This window comes from Engystomops pustulosus, chromosome 10 (assembly GCF_040894005.1).
Source record: "Engystomops pustulosus chromosome 10, aEngPut4.maternal, whole genome shotgun sequence".
Classification (NCBI taxonomy): domain Eukaryota; kingdom Metazoa; phylum Chordata; class Amphibia; order Anura; family Leptodactylidae; genus Engystomops; species Engystomops pustulosus.
Window position 1 is genome coordinate 58,277,082 of NC_092420.1, and position 14,283 is coordinate 58,291,364.

At 40.4% G+C, this 14,283-nt stretch overlaps 1 protein-coding gene across 2 annotated transcripts in view; it reads right to left on the reverse strand.

Moving 5' to 3' along the window:
• The window catches only part of CDC14A (cell division cycle 14A), a 56,957-nt gene that overhangs the window by 10,838 nt on the left and 31,836 nt on the right, over positions 1–14,283 (reverse strand). For both annotated transcript variants that reach the window (XM_072128464.1, XM_072128463.1), the window contains exons 6-12: positions 9,623–9,689; positions 8,614–8,676; positions 6,670–6,757; positions 6,154–6,384; positions 3,602–3,740; positions 2,037–2,196; positions 663–772 (exon numbers count right to left, since the gene is read on the reverse strand). In XM_072128464.1, coding sequence (XP_071984565.1) covers positions 663–772; positions 2,037–2,196; positions 3,602–3,740; positions 6,154–6,384; positions 6,670–6,757; positions 8,614–8,676; positions 9,623–9,689 — 858 coding nt within the window. The remainder of the gene's footprint in view (positions 1–662; positions 773–2,036; positions 2,197–3,601; positions 3,741–6,153; positions 6,385–6,669; positions 6,758–8,613; positions 8,677–9,622; positions 9,690–14,283) is intronic.

Consider the following 14,283-nt stretch of genomic DNA (forward strand, 5'->3'; position numbering starts at 1 on the left):
GTTTGGCAGGCTTTATACTTGGGGGAAGGGGCTGGCAGGCTATATACTGGGGGATATGGGCTGGTTAGCTTTATACTGGCTGGAGGCTGTGACCAATGCATTTCCCCCCTAGGCCTATACTCGCCCCTATGCACTTATCTATTCATCAACACTTTTATAAATCTCCCCGTTGTGCAACAGTCTGGATATTTCACTCCTGCCAGTGCACAACATGTATATACTAAGGAGGCTGTGGTCATTTAGTACATCTGGGGCACGACCATGTTCCTGTATTAATTCTATGCCAAGTCTTGCCTACACCAACTTCGCGTTAGATTGGCGGAGGGAAAAAAAAGATCCAAAATTCCCAGCCATGCACAAGCATTTGTGATTTTTTTTTCTTCCTTGTACGCCACAAAACTGTACGCAATCAAAGAATGGAAAATTATGGAGGGAGGTGTAAAGACACCATTATACCTGACAACAATGTCAAATTTGAGATCGCAATTACACACATCACACAATTAAAGGGGCAGAGCGTGCTAATTTTTACTAAAAGTTGCGTTCCCCTGGGATTTATGGCGTTTCTGGGGCAGTGCTTTAATGCCCTGATACTCAGTATCTAAAGGCAAGAATGTAACATTACAAATAATAGACTGGGGTGTGATGCCTGTTACAGTTACCGTAGCGCTCCTGTGGTAGCAGAGCGGGGTTGTCTTCTGCTCTTTAAGGCACGTAATTTGTCTCCCTGTGTCAGTCCACTCTTCTGTTCCAATTCGTCTTCAGAATCAATCTGCAGATAAGAACAATGTCTATTTTAATGATCAGGCCAATATATATATTTTCTAACAGCTTTCCCTTATAGTATGTAGAAAGCTAGCTACTGGGACTCACTGCTCCCCTACCCTCTGCATGGAGCAACTGCTTTAAAACATCAGGGGAGTTCCCTGTGTAAGAACCTCAACATCTGATATTGATGATCTATTCTAAAGGTATGTGATTAAATAAGTGTTATAGAATACTATGGGGTGTAGGGGTATTCTATGAAACTTCAGCAAGATGGCAAACATGAAAGTCACTATAATCTCCTACAGTAAGCAAACAGCTAAATACGCTTTTGACATTGTAAAAAAGACAGAAATATTATGGTTACTGTAACAAGAAGTATGAGAAACAGGTGTAAAGGAGCTGAACTGATACGGAAAGATCACAAGGAAAGTGAAAAACTGCATGTGTGCAGGAAGGACGTCAGAAGATCAGTCAGTGAAGCTCTGAGAACGTCTCTGCCATTAAAGGGATAATAGATCCATTATCTACCTCTGAAGGAAAATGCTTCTTGTCAGGACAAAGTACGAGTGATTAGTATGAGACAAGTAGAGCTTTTACATAGAGCACTCTACCCCCACACTATGTTCACACAAGTGTATGGACGCCTAGTAGCCATGAACACTAAAACAATTGAGTCATGCAGCAACTTACACGTTTATATAGATCCTGAGAACCCTCTTACATGGGACATACATCTTATTTTACATCAATGTACATGTGGAAAGTACACACATCAGACAAGCAAACTAAAGCTATAATGATCTAGGACTAAGACAGGAACGAAGTCAGCACTTGGCATAACCAAGCAAGTGCCGGGGCCCAGAGCTCCTGGAGGGCTGTAGCCGACCCTTGGTGGAGACTAACTGCTATAATGTCTTCCTTGGACAACACAGAAAAAATATCTCTTCTAGGTATAAGCATCAGCAGGATTATAACAGATATAATAGGAATGCAACAAACAGCATGGCTGTAAATAAAGCTCTTAGGGCAAGATAGAAACGTCCTATTTAGCTCCAGTCTGTACTGATGTCTTTCTTTTTTACTCAGATCCTGTTCAAATCTATCGTCATAGTCAAAGGTAATATTTTAATGCACCTCACTGTGCTGAATAAAGGTTTACATATGTTCAAATTGAACACATTGAACATGCTGTCTTCAGTAATAAATCCTAAGTCTATAACACTTATTAATGTGTTATTACTTATTCATTGTCCTGGGAACACACTTACCTCCCCGGATCTATCGATACTGTGATGGCGACTGAGCCGGCTGCTCACAGACAAGTCCTCAAATTCAGATAAGAGCCGGTTCACAGTCCCATCTTCTAGTTGGATTTGTTTCTGTTTACTCCGGTGGAGATCACCCTGTAGCCAGAGCCAGGCCTGCTTCCTAGAGACAAGGCATCAAGAGCTTATTCATGTAAAGATTTTTTATACAATGTGTTTAGTGACTGTAAGGAAATGCAGGAATGAATAATGAAACTACCGGTAATCAGAGGGAAATGTATGCATATAACAGTATGAATGGGAAATACCACTATTCCTGGGCATCATATGGCTTATATTGTACCCTCTGCAGAGTAGCTCTTATTCTCAGTTTTCCCTTCACTAGCAGATTGAGAGTGGCTACAGTGATGCCTTCCATACAAATCACAAAGAGAAAGGGAAATTCTGCTCTCTATGTCATTTTGAGTTTATTCTGCACTGAAGGCCAGGCAAGCATTCAATTTATTAACAAATTTGGCACCTGTTGCTGCAGCTTACGTTAGACTAAAACTGGCATACTAAATGTTCCATAATGTTTGTGTGATCAGCTTTGTGTCTAGAGATATCAGCTGTGACACCAGATATATGTCTCCCTGTCTCACTGGTGACTGCAGACTGGAGTACAGTTGCTTAAAAGGAACCTGTCATCAGAAACAGACAAACCCCACCACCACCACCACCACCACACTGTGCTTAAATCTGCCTCCACCCACCAGTTTAAACGTTCCCCAAACTTTTTCGGGTCTCTTTCAGTGTTGCCTCTGCCCATCAATTCTTGGCGCCACCCACTGCCGATTGGCTACACCCATTGTGGTGTAGCCACACATTGTGGTGTGTGAAATGGTTAGAAGATTTGCACACACAGCTGAGAAGTTTCCCACATAGTGCTCAATTCGAAATACACCATTCAGTGAGAGGGACAGCATTCTGGTAAGGACAGGAAGTGGATAGGTAGAAGACTTCCTGTATGCTAAGATGTGAAGAGACACTGAGCTGTCCAAAAGAAGGAGGTGGAGTTCACTGGCAGCCTGGAGAAACATTATATTCTACTCAGAATCTGACTCTTTGTAATTAAAGGGGTTTTCCCCTGAAGAAAAGTAAGGCTCTATCCACAGCATAGGGCCTAACTTGCTGATCAGTTGGGGTCTCAGTGCCGAGACCCCCGCAGATCGCGAAAATGAGGGGTCTGTCTGATTAATAAAGCAGACGGCCGCGCATGACCATTCTGCTCCATTAATCCAACGGACCCCCTATTTTCGCGATATGCGGGGGTCTCAGCACGGATCAGCAAGTTAGGCTCTATCCCATGGATAGGGCCTAACTTTTCTTCATGGGAAAACCCCTTTATGGTACAGTGCCTCAGAGGCAGATAATTTTAGGTGATATAGGGGGACTTCAAACCCTTTACCAGCAGGTATTACTGGTGTGAGGGGTGATATTCTGTTGACAGGTCTTCTGTAAAATTAAAAATGCCCAGTAAATGAGATACTTAAGTCAGAAGAGTGTAATGGTAAAGACAGGCAATTTACTCTTCTAAGAAGTGCTGCTGGGGTCCAATGATGGAACCAGGCCGACATATTCTAATCCAAGCTATTGCTTCTGCATGTGTGAATCTGTAGTGCTTCATGATATAACAAGCGATCAGGGTGCCTGTCCGGCCTAGGCCCGCTGTAAGAAACAATGAAAAAACAAAAGAAAAGCTTTTAGATCTTTAATTATATATATAAAAAAGAAATAACATTGTAGAAGAACCTATCGGTCCTGACCACCTCCTTATTCCAGGCAGTTTACCGGAAAATTAAAATTGGTTATTTTTCTGTTCTTGAATGTCAAGTTTAGGAAAAAAACATTAAATACTGTATTTGCTGAAACCGTTTCTCACAGAAATAAAAAGGACTTTCCTCATTACCTCAGGGAGGTTCAGAAATCCACCATCACAACATTGTTCAAATAAATAAAATTCATCGGCAACAAAATGTACAGATCCAGCAAAAGTGCTCCATCTGGAGGGTCTGTCATGTCCATTCACAAAGGGTTAATTCGGTCTATACGGACAGTACGGTTGGTGGAGTTTCTGGAATATACAACAACCCAAGTCCTGGACTCCTGTTCTCATAGTCATATATGAAAATAGGAGTCATTGCCTCTCGTCTGGACTACAGCCCTGTACTGAATGCATATTTATGGTACAGAGCTGTATTCCTATGGCAGTGGTGGCGAACCTATGGCACTCCGAGCCCTTTCTGTGGGCACTCAGGCCATTACCCCAGCACACCAGGCAGTACTCAAAGAATCTTCCTGCAGTTCCAAGCAACTTAAAAGATGCTGCTTTCAGTCATATTTTGATACTTACTTCGCTACTTGGGAATGTAGGAAGAGGGAGAATGAATAGACAGGACCGTTTTATCTTTGGAGGACCCCCTGCTGGCCCCATGATTCTCTGTGTACAGAGGGACACTGGAAAGAAGCTAAAATGATGCAAATTTTCCATATTTCTACTGTGTTGCTGTCCTCAGTAGGCCAATATGATTGAAAGTCGTTGAAGAACAGGGAGCAATAAGTTACTGCTTTATTTTTTGGTTGGCACCTTGCAATAAATAAGGGTGGTTTGGGGCACTCGGGCGCTAAAAGGTTCGCCATCACTGTCCTATGGGGACATCCTTCAAGCAGTACATATTATATGGACCGAATAGCTCTGAATGGGTACCTTAAGCTCTGTTCACATATGAAACATTAGCGGTGATCATGAAGCATATAGTATCTAGAAGCAAGATGTGAACTGTTCTTTTAGGAACAGCACTTGGTTTCAGTGATACTCTTCATATCACTTGTACCACAGCTGAATAGTATCGCGGTGACATTTTAACAAAAAACAACTGTAAAAGTATAGAACTCCACTAAACCAGGTTGGAGAAAAACCTGATATTCAAAACATTGTTACGCTTCACATCTTGTTTGGGAATATTGTTGAATAACATAAAATATTTAATATTTTGCCATTTGCTGCAGCATTAAACTTCCTGTGTCCCTTTAATTACCAAAGGCTAGAAATCTACAGCTACAGAATGAATGAAGATTGTACTGAGCTTGTGCTCTAGAGGTTCTAGTAAATCACTGAGACATTTACGCTCTGCTGGTTATAATTACAAGACTCTAAGCCCAGAAGCGTGTTAAGTGCGCGTTAATTACCACTATATAAATAGAAATATTTATATGTACGGCCTCTGGAGGCAGCTAATAAAGCCAAGGGTTTACATCACTGTCACAACAGCGCAACCCACTGGATGAAGAAGGTAAAGCACTTATAATGTTATTCATTCTATAGGACTAGGACTGCAGGAGGAGCAAAGAGGTGCAGACTCTACAAGTCTTACCGTTTGGGGAAAACCAGAGGGAATTTCCAACTGTAATATGTATTTTCCCTCACTCCTCAGGATGCTGATAGCATTGCAAACTGTGGCAGAGCATGTAGTAATATATTAACCCCCAGCTCAACCCGACTGCAGATAGAGAATGGAATGTCATCCCAACACAGGTAACGCACGGATGTCACTTCATTGTGACAAGGTCTGACCACTCATCATGGGGACAAGTTGGCACTTTGCTGGTGGGTTTGGGGTTGCAGTTTGGGCACTGTGTCACCTTGAATGCTCTATACTGCTAAGCTAAATGAATGTCAAATGACTGAACAATCAAAAACTGCAACTTTAGACTACAGGCAGTCCCCAGGTTACATACAAGATAGGGTCCATAGGTTTGTTCTTAAGTTGAATTTGTATGCAAATCGAACCTGTATATTTTATAATGGTAGATCCAGACAAAAAAATTTTTTGCCCCAATGACAATTGGAGTTTCAAAGATTTTTGCTGTAATTGGACCAAGGATTATGAATAAAGCCTCATTACAGACACCTTACAGCTGATCATTGCAGTCTGGGACTATACTAAAGCATCCAGAGAGCTTCAACAGAGGTCACAGTGGGCAGAGGGGTCCGTCTTTAACTATGGGTCGTCTGTAAGTAGGGGACCGCCTGTACTGTGAGTTTCATGAAACCAAACATGGGCATTATATTTTACTATACCTTTGCAGTGAACAGCAATAGCCCCTTCTGTATTCTCACAGAGGTTGAGGAATCTCCTTACTATGCCATCGCTGGGGGTGCTACCATCTACAAAGAACAGGTCATAGTGATCAAACCCAGCATCGATAAACCGCTTGGCATCATAAATCTTCTTGTTGAGCCGTATGATGGTGGTAACATTGTGTTTTCTGAAATATGGAAAGTAAGCTTCTGGGGCATGGAGGGGGTAACCTACAAAATCAGAAAAATAAGAATTATTATTGTTTAACCATTTATACTCTGCTCCCATCTACAGAACAAGGGCCCTAATCCCACCCCATTGTGTTTGGTGCTGTGGCCATAGTGGATAAAAAATTGACTATGCACATGCAGCTCTCTCCATTCACTTGTAAGGGAGTCTTGAGGACACATAAATGGATTTGCATGCACATGAATGGTCACCTCTCTGATTCCAGCAGCTGCAACAAGGTATATAAAAGCTGCATATGTTCCACAAATATATATTTTTAAACATACCATTTTCAATTTTGCTTTTTGGATGAGGGCCACTGAATGCCAGAAATTTCCCTGGGACAATCCAGTTAAAATCCCCATTTTCCACTCTCTGTGAATAGAAAAGGGGGTCAGAGTACGCCACCTAGTGTCAAAAGTTCTCACATTTACATATGGTATTTGTCACAGAAATTACAGTGTTCTACAATCTAATATGTTCTCCCTCTTCATATAATGTAATAAGAACATAACATGTCACATATTTATGTCCAAATTTACAACTGGCACTTTAAAAAAAAATATAGGAAATTGCTGTGTTCTTTTTTTTCTGCAATTTTTACTCATGGATGTCATTGTGCATGTTATACAATCATTGTGGCGTTTATAAAAGCAGTTCTTGGTATATAAAGAAGAAATTATACAGTAAGTTACCCCTAGTAGTGGCAGCAAGGATTTTATCAATAAAAGGTGACCTCTAACATGTCATCATGTTGTTTGTGTTTTACTCATGGAAAATGTATTACATGGGACTTAGGGTGAATTCACACGCAGTATGCCCGCCGTGCGCTGGAGAGGAGGTGGAGGTGGCCCCTCATCCCTCCATAGGAAACAGCGGCGCACGGCCGCACACCAGGGAAAAGATAGAGCATGTTCTATCTTTTCCTGGCGTGCGATGCGGAACCGCCGCTCCGCCATTGCCGTCTATGGGGATGTATATATGCGGCCGCAGATTTGCGGCCACATGTACTTCCCCGCAGACGGCCGTGTGAATGAACTACAGGCGGTCCCCTACTTAAGAACACTCGACTTACATACGATCCATAGTTACAAACAGACCTCTGGATATTGGTCATTTATTGTACTTGAGTCCTAGGCTACAATAATCATCTGAAACAGTTATCAAATGTGTCTGTAATGAAGATTTAGTGTTAATATTGATTCTTATGACAACCCAACATTTTTAAAATCCAATTGTCACAAAGACCAAAAAAGTTCTGGTTGGGATTACAATGATAAAATATACAGTTCCAACTTACATACAAACTCAACTTAAGAACAAACCTACAGACCCTATCTTGTATGTAACCCGGGGACTGCCTGTATTACTATTAAAAAAATTTGGATTAAAAAATGTTGTCTGATCATACCTTATCTAATCATAATCTCTAATACAGGCAGTCCCCGGGTTACATACAAGATAGGGTCTGGAGGTTTGTTCTTAAGTTGAATTTGTATGTAAGTCGAAACTGTATATTTTATAATGGAAGTTCTAGACAATTTTTTTTCTTTTGCCCCAGTGACAATTGGAGTTTCAAAATTTTTGGTGTAATTGGACCAAGAATTATCAATAAAGCTTCATTACAGGCATCTTACAGCTGATCATAGCAGTCTGGGACTATAGTAAAGCATCCAGAGAGCTTCACCAGAGGTCACAGTGGGCAGAGGGGTCCGTCTGTAACTATGAGTTGTCTGTAAGTCGGGTGTCCTTAAGTAGGGGACCGCCTGTACTGATGCGGGATAAATAATTATGCAATACCACACGGTGGTAGTCAATTGTTGACCACTGCAGTTCTGTCGGTGGACTGCAAATGATGCTGTCACATGTCATGTGACTGGAGAGGATGCAGTTCTGTTGGACCAGCAGTAAGGAGGTTGGCCACTGTTTTACATAAATTGGCGTTGTGCCTTTACTGCCTTAAAAATAATCCCTGAATTTTTTGAAAATAAATAAAAATAAAATAGGAGGAGAAACAGGACATATACATATATATGTAGAAGGCAGCATGGTAAAAACGTGAAAAGGCTGAATCTCTCAAAGGTTGTATATAAAGATGCAGAGACATGTCTAATGGAAAAGATTTATTGAAAAGTGGTCACCCCGTCTAAGTATTAAGTATGTATATTAAACATAATGTTTTATGTAAATATTATAACATTTACTATGACAGTTTAGGAGATTCCCCTCACCTCATAATGTTCATATTCATCCACATCAAAGTTTTCAAAGTTGAAAAACCCAAGATGCAAAGCCTGCAAATAAATAAAATGTTTTCTTTCATGGAAATTTAAAAAAAAAAATCCATAAATAATACAAACCTTAATGTGTTCCATACAGTTTTAGTATTTATTATTGAGTATCTATCATATTTCATGATTTTAGTGCTTGCTATATTATTATTAATTATTAATATTATATTTGAGAACTTTTCCTGTGTGAAAACACTACAAATGTTTTGTTCTTCTGTAAACCACCTATCACATACTGGAAGTTTAGATTGCTTAAATTGATGTCACTCCCTTTTGGGGTTGGCAATATCCAAAGTTGGAAAATGGCACCAAGTTCTGTAGTTTAAAGGTTTTACACCTGGCAGTAGTGAAGGTCCAGTAAGTTCTATGACAGCACTGTACCTGGTCTGTGATGCCTGATGGGGTGGAACAAGATTATAATAGGTAGAGGTTATTCTTCAATATAACATGCATTTTATTTGTGAAATAAAGCTTCTTTGTATGCTTTTAGGAGTCCAGTCAGTGGTCATGAAATCCCTTTTATATTAAGAAAAGTTGAAAACGACACTACTATTTATTACATATATTCCATATTTTCATGAGAATGTTGTAGTAACAGTCTTATCCTCTGGGTGGCGGTACCTGCCTGAAGCAATGTACATGAAAATTATCTTTAATCATCTTAAATACTATGGAATATCCATGTGTAATGTACTTTATTTAGAAATGATTAAAATCGCCATCCATATATAAATAGGATCATGGCAGTCATAGTCTGCAAGGTCATGAGAGGAGTAAAGGTAAGCTATGACCTACAGGGAAGCAGAAGACTGTATATCAGACACTGTCACAGTACAATACTATATATACCGCAGTTATCACCAGCAGTTCCATATTGCTTGTGTCTGGCTAATGCTGCCAGAAATATATTCAATATTAATATGAGAAGTTAAGAGGCAACTGCATTTACCTTGCGGATACCATGCAAACAGTCCAGGATGGTCAGGTTATAAGTGCAGTTTCCAAAAGATGCATCTCTGCAAAAAAGAGGGTCACATGGCAAAATCAGTAAGAATCGGACACTGGAGGTCTCGAATGTTACAATGGTTTTACACAAAAAAAGATATAAAGCTATGGCTTCCCAGCAACATAGCAGACCGAACAGTATGTATCCCATTATAAGCCCATGCAGTCTGTCAGGTATCTCTGATATCAGTCACAGAACAGGTTTGACAAACTTATATACACTGAAACAAGAATGCAGATATAAAAAGGTCATAGAAAGGGTTTTAAGGGACCTAAATATTAAAGGAAATCTTCCCTTGGTTTGTCATGCTTGATCTTGATAATACTGACTCAGATCTAGACATGCGACTGTAGTGCTCTTCTTATGATCCTTTGTAATCTGGCTTTACAGGCTGTTACACTGTCTCACCCTCCCCCATTCTCCCTCAGTGAGCATAGAGTGCTTAATAAGCAAGGGGGAGTGTGAGACAGTGTAATAGCCTGTCAAGCCAGATCACAGGGGGGTTTGGGTAGACCCTCAGGATCATTAGCATTATTTTAAAAGTTGATTTAAAAAGGAAGGAGGCCATGGATAACAAATATAAGAAGATTACCACAGTCACAGTGCCTGGATCTACCCTATGAGTAAGTGCACTTGATTTATCCGTGCATGGTAGAGTTCCTTTAAAGGTAACCTAACACCACGATTCTACCTATAAAGATAGAATGAGTGGTAGGTGGATGTATGGGACGGGAGGGTAGCCCTTTTTAGAGCTAATTCTCACGTCCCCGCTATATTTTTAAAACTTTAATACCCTAATATACAAATTTTCTTAAGTGGCAACCCGGACGAGGGCGAGGACAAGGCAAAGATGTCAGGGTAGGAGGAGAAAAGAGGCTTCTGGGGCGTGGAGTAGCCGCGACGTGTAGCCTTATGTCTGGCTACTCCACGCTCCAATAGCCGCTTAAGAAAATTTACATATTAGGGTATTAGCTCTAAAAAGGGCTAAACTCACGTCCCATAAATCCACCTACCACCCGTTCTACCTTTATAGGTAGAATCGTGGTGGTAGGTTCCCTTTAACTCATTTTTACATTATTATATAAAGCAAATTGTACCATCCGGTGCCCACTGAAGTAGCCCTGTTATATATCCCGTCACATTTACCCCTCTCTATGATCCTTTCCTCCTTAGTACAGGCAGTCCCCGGGTTACATACAAGATAGGGTTCGTAGGTTTGATCTTAAATTTAATTTGTATGTAAGTCGGAACTGTATATTTTATAATGGTAGATCCAGACAAAAAAAATTTTGCCCCAGTGACAATTGGAATTTCAAAATTTTTTGCTGTAATTGGACCAAGAATAATCAATAAATCTTCATTACAGACACCTTACAGCTGATTATTGCAGCCTGGGACTATAGTAACATCCAGAGAGCTTCACCAGAGGTCACAGTGGGCAGAGGGGTCCGTCTGTAAGTCAGGTGTCCTTAAGTAGGGGACCGCCTGTATATGGATCCGCTGTCAACACATAGCAGAGCTCTAATTCAGAAAGACCACCCACAGTTAGTGATGGGGAGAGACATATCCTGAGCCAGAAAAGCTTACAGAGAAGTGGCTAAATGTAGGGGAAGTTTAAGTTGTTTGATTCAACCAGTTTAGCCTCTGGAATAGACTTAGAAATATTCAAAATTATTCTACTAGCGAATCAACAAAGATTTGCTATGTAGAAGATTCTCTGAATAATTATTGACAAGGGATATTTTATTAGATGCGTCCGGAGAGAATATACAAACCAACTAACGATTTGCTCCTCTCTAATGTCTACATGCTGCTATAGAATGAAGACAATTACTTCAGCTGTTTGTTTTTGCCAACTTATATTCTCACAACTCCATACGGCTGTATTTTGGAGTCTTTGAAAGTGGAATGGATTGAGTATTGTACAAAACATTAATTTTGGCTTGTTCTATCCATTTTATCGTGATTCAAAGAAAATATGAATAATTTTTTAGTTTAATTATTCAACATTTCCTAAAATGTAGTAAGACAAGGGTGCATATAAGAAGTGACGTGGCTATAGTATAGTAGCGTAGTCAAATATCCCTTTAATACATCAGCACTATGGGGGATATTTATTAGGCCTTCTACGCCAGAAAACCAGCGCAGGAGCCCTGAAAATGATTGCACATGCTAGCGATTTTCTAGCACTTGTGATTACTTTGCCCTTTCCGCCATCTCTGTGCCATGTGGACGCGGAGGGGCGTGACGGCGGCGTGGTCAACACAGAAGCTGCAGCATGGTCCTGGAGTAGAAATAAACACAACCCTGATACATCAAGAGGCCGGAGACTCTCGATACATCAGACTGCACAGAAAGGGCTGTACCATTTATCATACACGAGCGAACAGGCACCGTCATATGAGAAATAACCCCCTATGAACAATGCAGTTGTGTATGTGTAATCGCTAATTACTTCACAGAAAAAACATAATTCTGTATTCATGTAGGTGTGTGACAAATCTGCAACCAAAACAGCGAGCACATTACTAACCCACACTGTAAACATGGGGATAAAAGCCACCAGGAAACTATTAATTCCTCAGTGACGATACAGACCAGAGAGATTATTACAGGAGACACAGAGTCGTAAAGAGTCATAACTCATGGGGGAACAGGTTGGAGCAGGGAGCACTGCCTACAAATAACATGTCTTCTAGGAACCCCCAGCGGAGGTTACAGGACAGATCATTCGTGCGCCAGCATGTAATGTGACCCTGGCCCCCCTCGCGGATCTATCAAAAGGCACCAACCTCCTTTTAATCCAGCAGGGGTGGTGCCAAAGGTAGTTCTATGCCAGGTTTAACCGAGAATAGCGCCTTAACCATGTGGGGGTGGCTAAAGGGGAAAAAGAGGCACAATTTCTGCCAGTATGCCGGGAATTTCATCAATTATGTAAATGCAATATAAAGGTGGTGTTAACAAAATGTCAACATTCTGTAAAAGCATGTAAACACAACACGTGAAATCAACCTTAGGCTACTTGTACAAGTGCTAGTCTACATCTGCCTGCACTGGTCATAAACACTGACACATTGATAGTCAATTGTGCCGTGCACATGTTCAATGTTTTGCACAGACTGCATGAAGAAGATGTGATATCTTAGAGCTGTGAAAATCAGTTATCAAAATCTCACACAACTCAGACGACACAAGGACTACAAAAATATATAGTTTGAAAACAAAATTGTCTTTCAATTACCTATTTATATTATGTTATTCTCGTCCATGTGCTATCCATTGTTTTAATGGCAAGCACACTGACAAATTCATGTCTATGGGCTCATACACACAGCTGTGGTTTCCACGGCCCTTGTATGAGCCACACAATTAGAGCAGGTTCTATTCATGCCACTGTTTGTGTCCAGACAGTCTTCATTGTGGTCATCGGCATATGATGGGACCTCTCACACTGATGACACATAGTGACCCAAAAATAACATACCATGGATCCATGGTTTGTGGTCCATGACGTTTGTGTGCAGGTAACCTGATTGTAAGTTGTGATCATTATCTAATGAGACTGGCGGATCCATTATAGGTTCTCTTTAAATTTAATACACAATCGGATCACTGTTAGTGGTAACCACACCCTGCAGACAGGTATATCTGTAATTGGGGTTATTGGCCTCAATAATATGTTGTTTTGACAGTTTAGATATGTAAGGACATCTAAATGATGATCCTGGACATGGGACCACATCTCTCTTTAGAAGCAGTTATCCAAGATCTGGAAAATCTCAAATCTGGTCCTATGTATTTACAGAGGGCACCACCCGCACCTCCCTCTTAATCCGCAGGGCAGTGATTGGCAGGCCGCTGTGTATCTGGAATGATTATTAGTCTGCGACTCATGACCCTGAAAGGCAGGGGGTAAAGAGGGGGGTAGATGAGGGGGCACACTTCTAATGAATACACAGCTTAAGGTACTGTAGGCTTATGCACCATGCAGCACAAAGTAAAGGTTATTTACAATAAAAAAAAATCCCTGGATTAGGCCATTTAATCCCTCCTGTAGATATTTAGTTTGAGTGTAAACTATTTTTTTGCTTCCTCTTTTTTCTACTGCATAAACATGTAAGATGCTTCTCTGAATTTAGTATTAATTCAAAATTATAGCTCCTCATATACTGATCATGTAGTTTAACTTTTGATGATGTTCTTAATCTCAGGAACATTTTATTGTGTATGGGCATAACATCAACCACCTACATTTTATAGGTTATGAAGGAATCCTATTAACATTTCCCTTCATTGAACAGTGATATAGAAATAGCCACATTCATAGATAGAAATTGTAATTCCAGACATAAAAAAAGACGTGTAATAACAAGAGAGAACAAGCCATCCATGTATTAAATTTTGTCTAATTCTTGGTATGGGATTCCCTGAGGTAGAAGATCCACGTGGAAAGATATTTTACATATAAAGCTGGAAGCAAGTGTTAGCTGTAGCATCTGCCTTTCCACACCAAACCCTGATGCAGCAAGTTTAGCCCAAAGGTTTTTATTATTTATGCTTTTTGTGTTTGGTGTTTTTATTTGTTCTTTTATTATTTTTTGTTT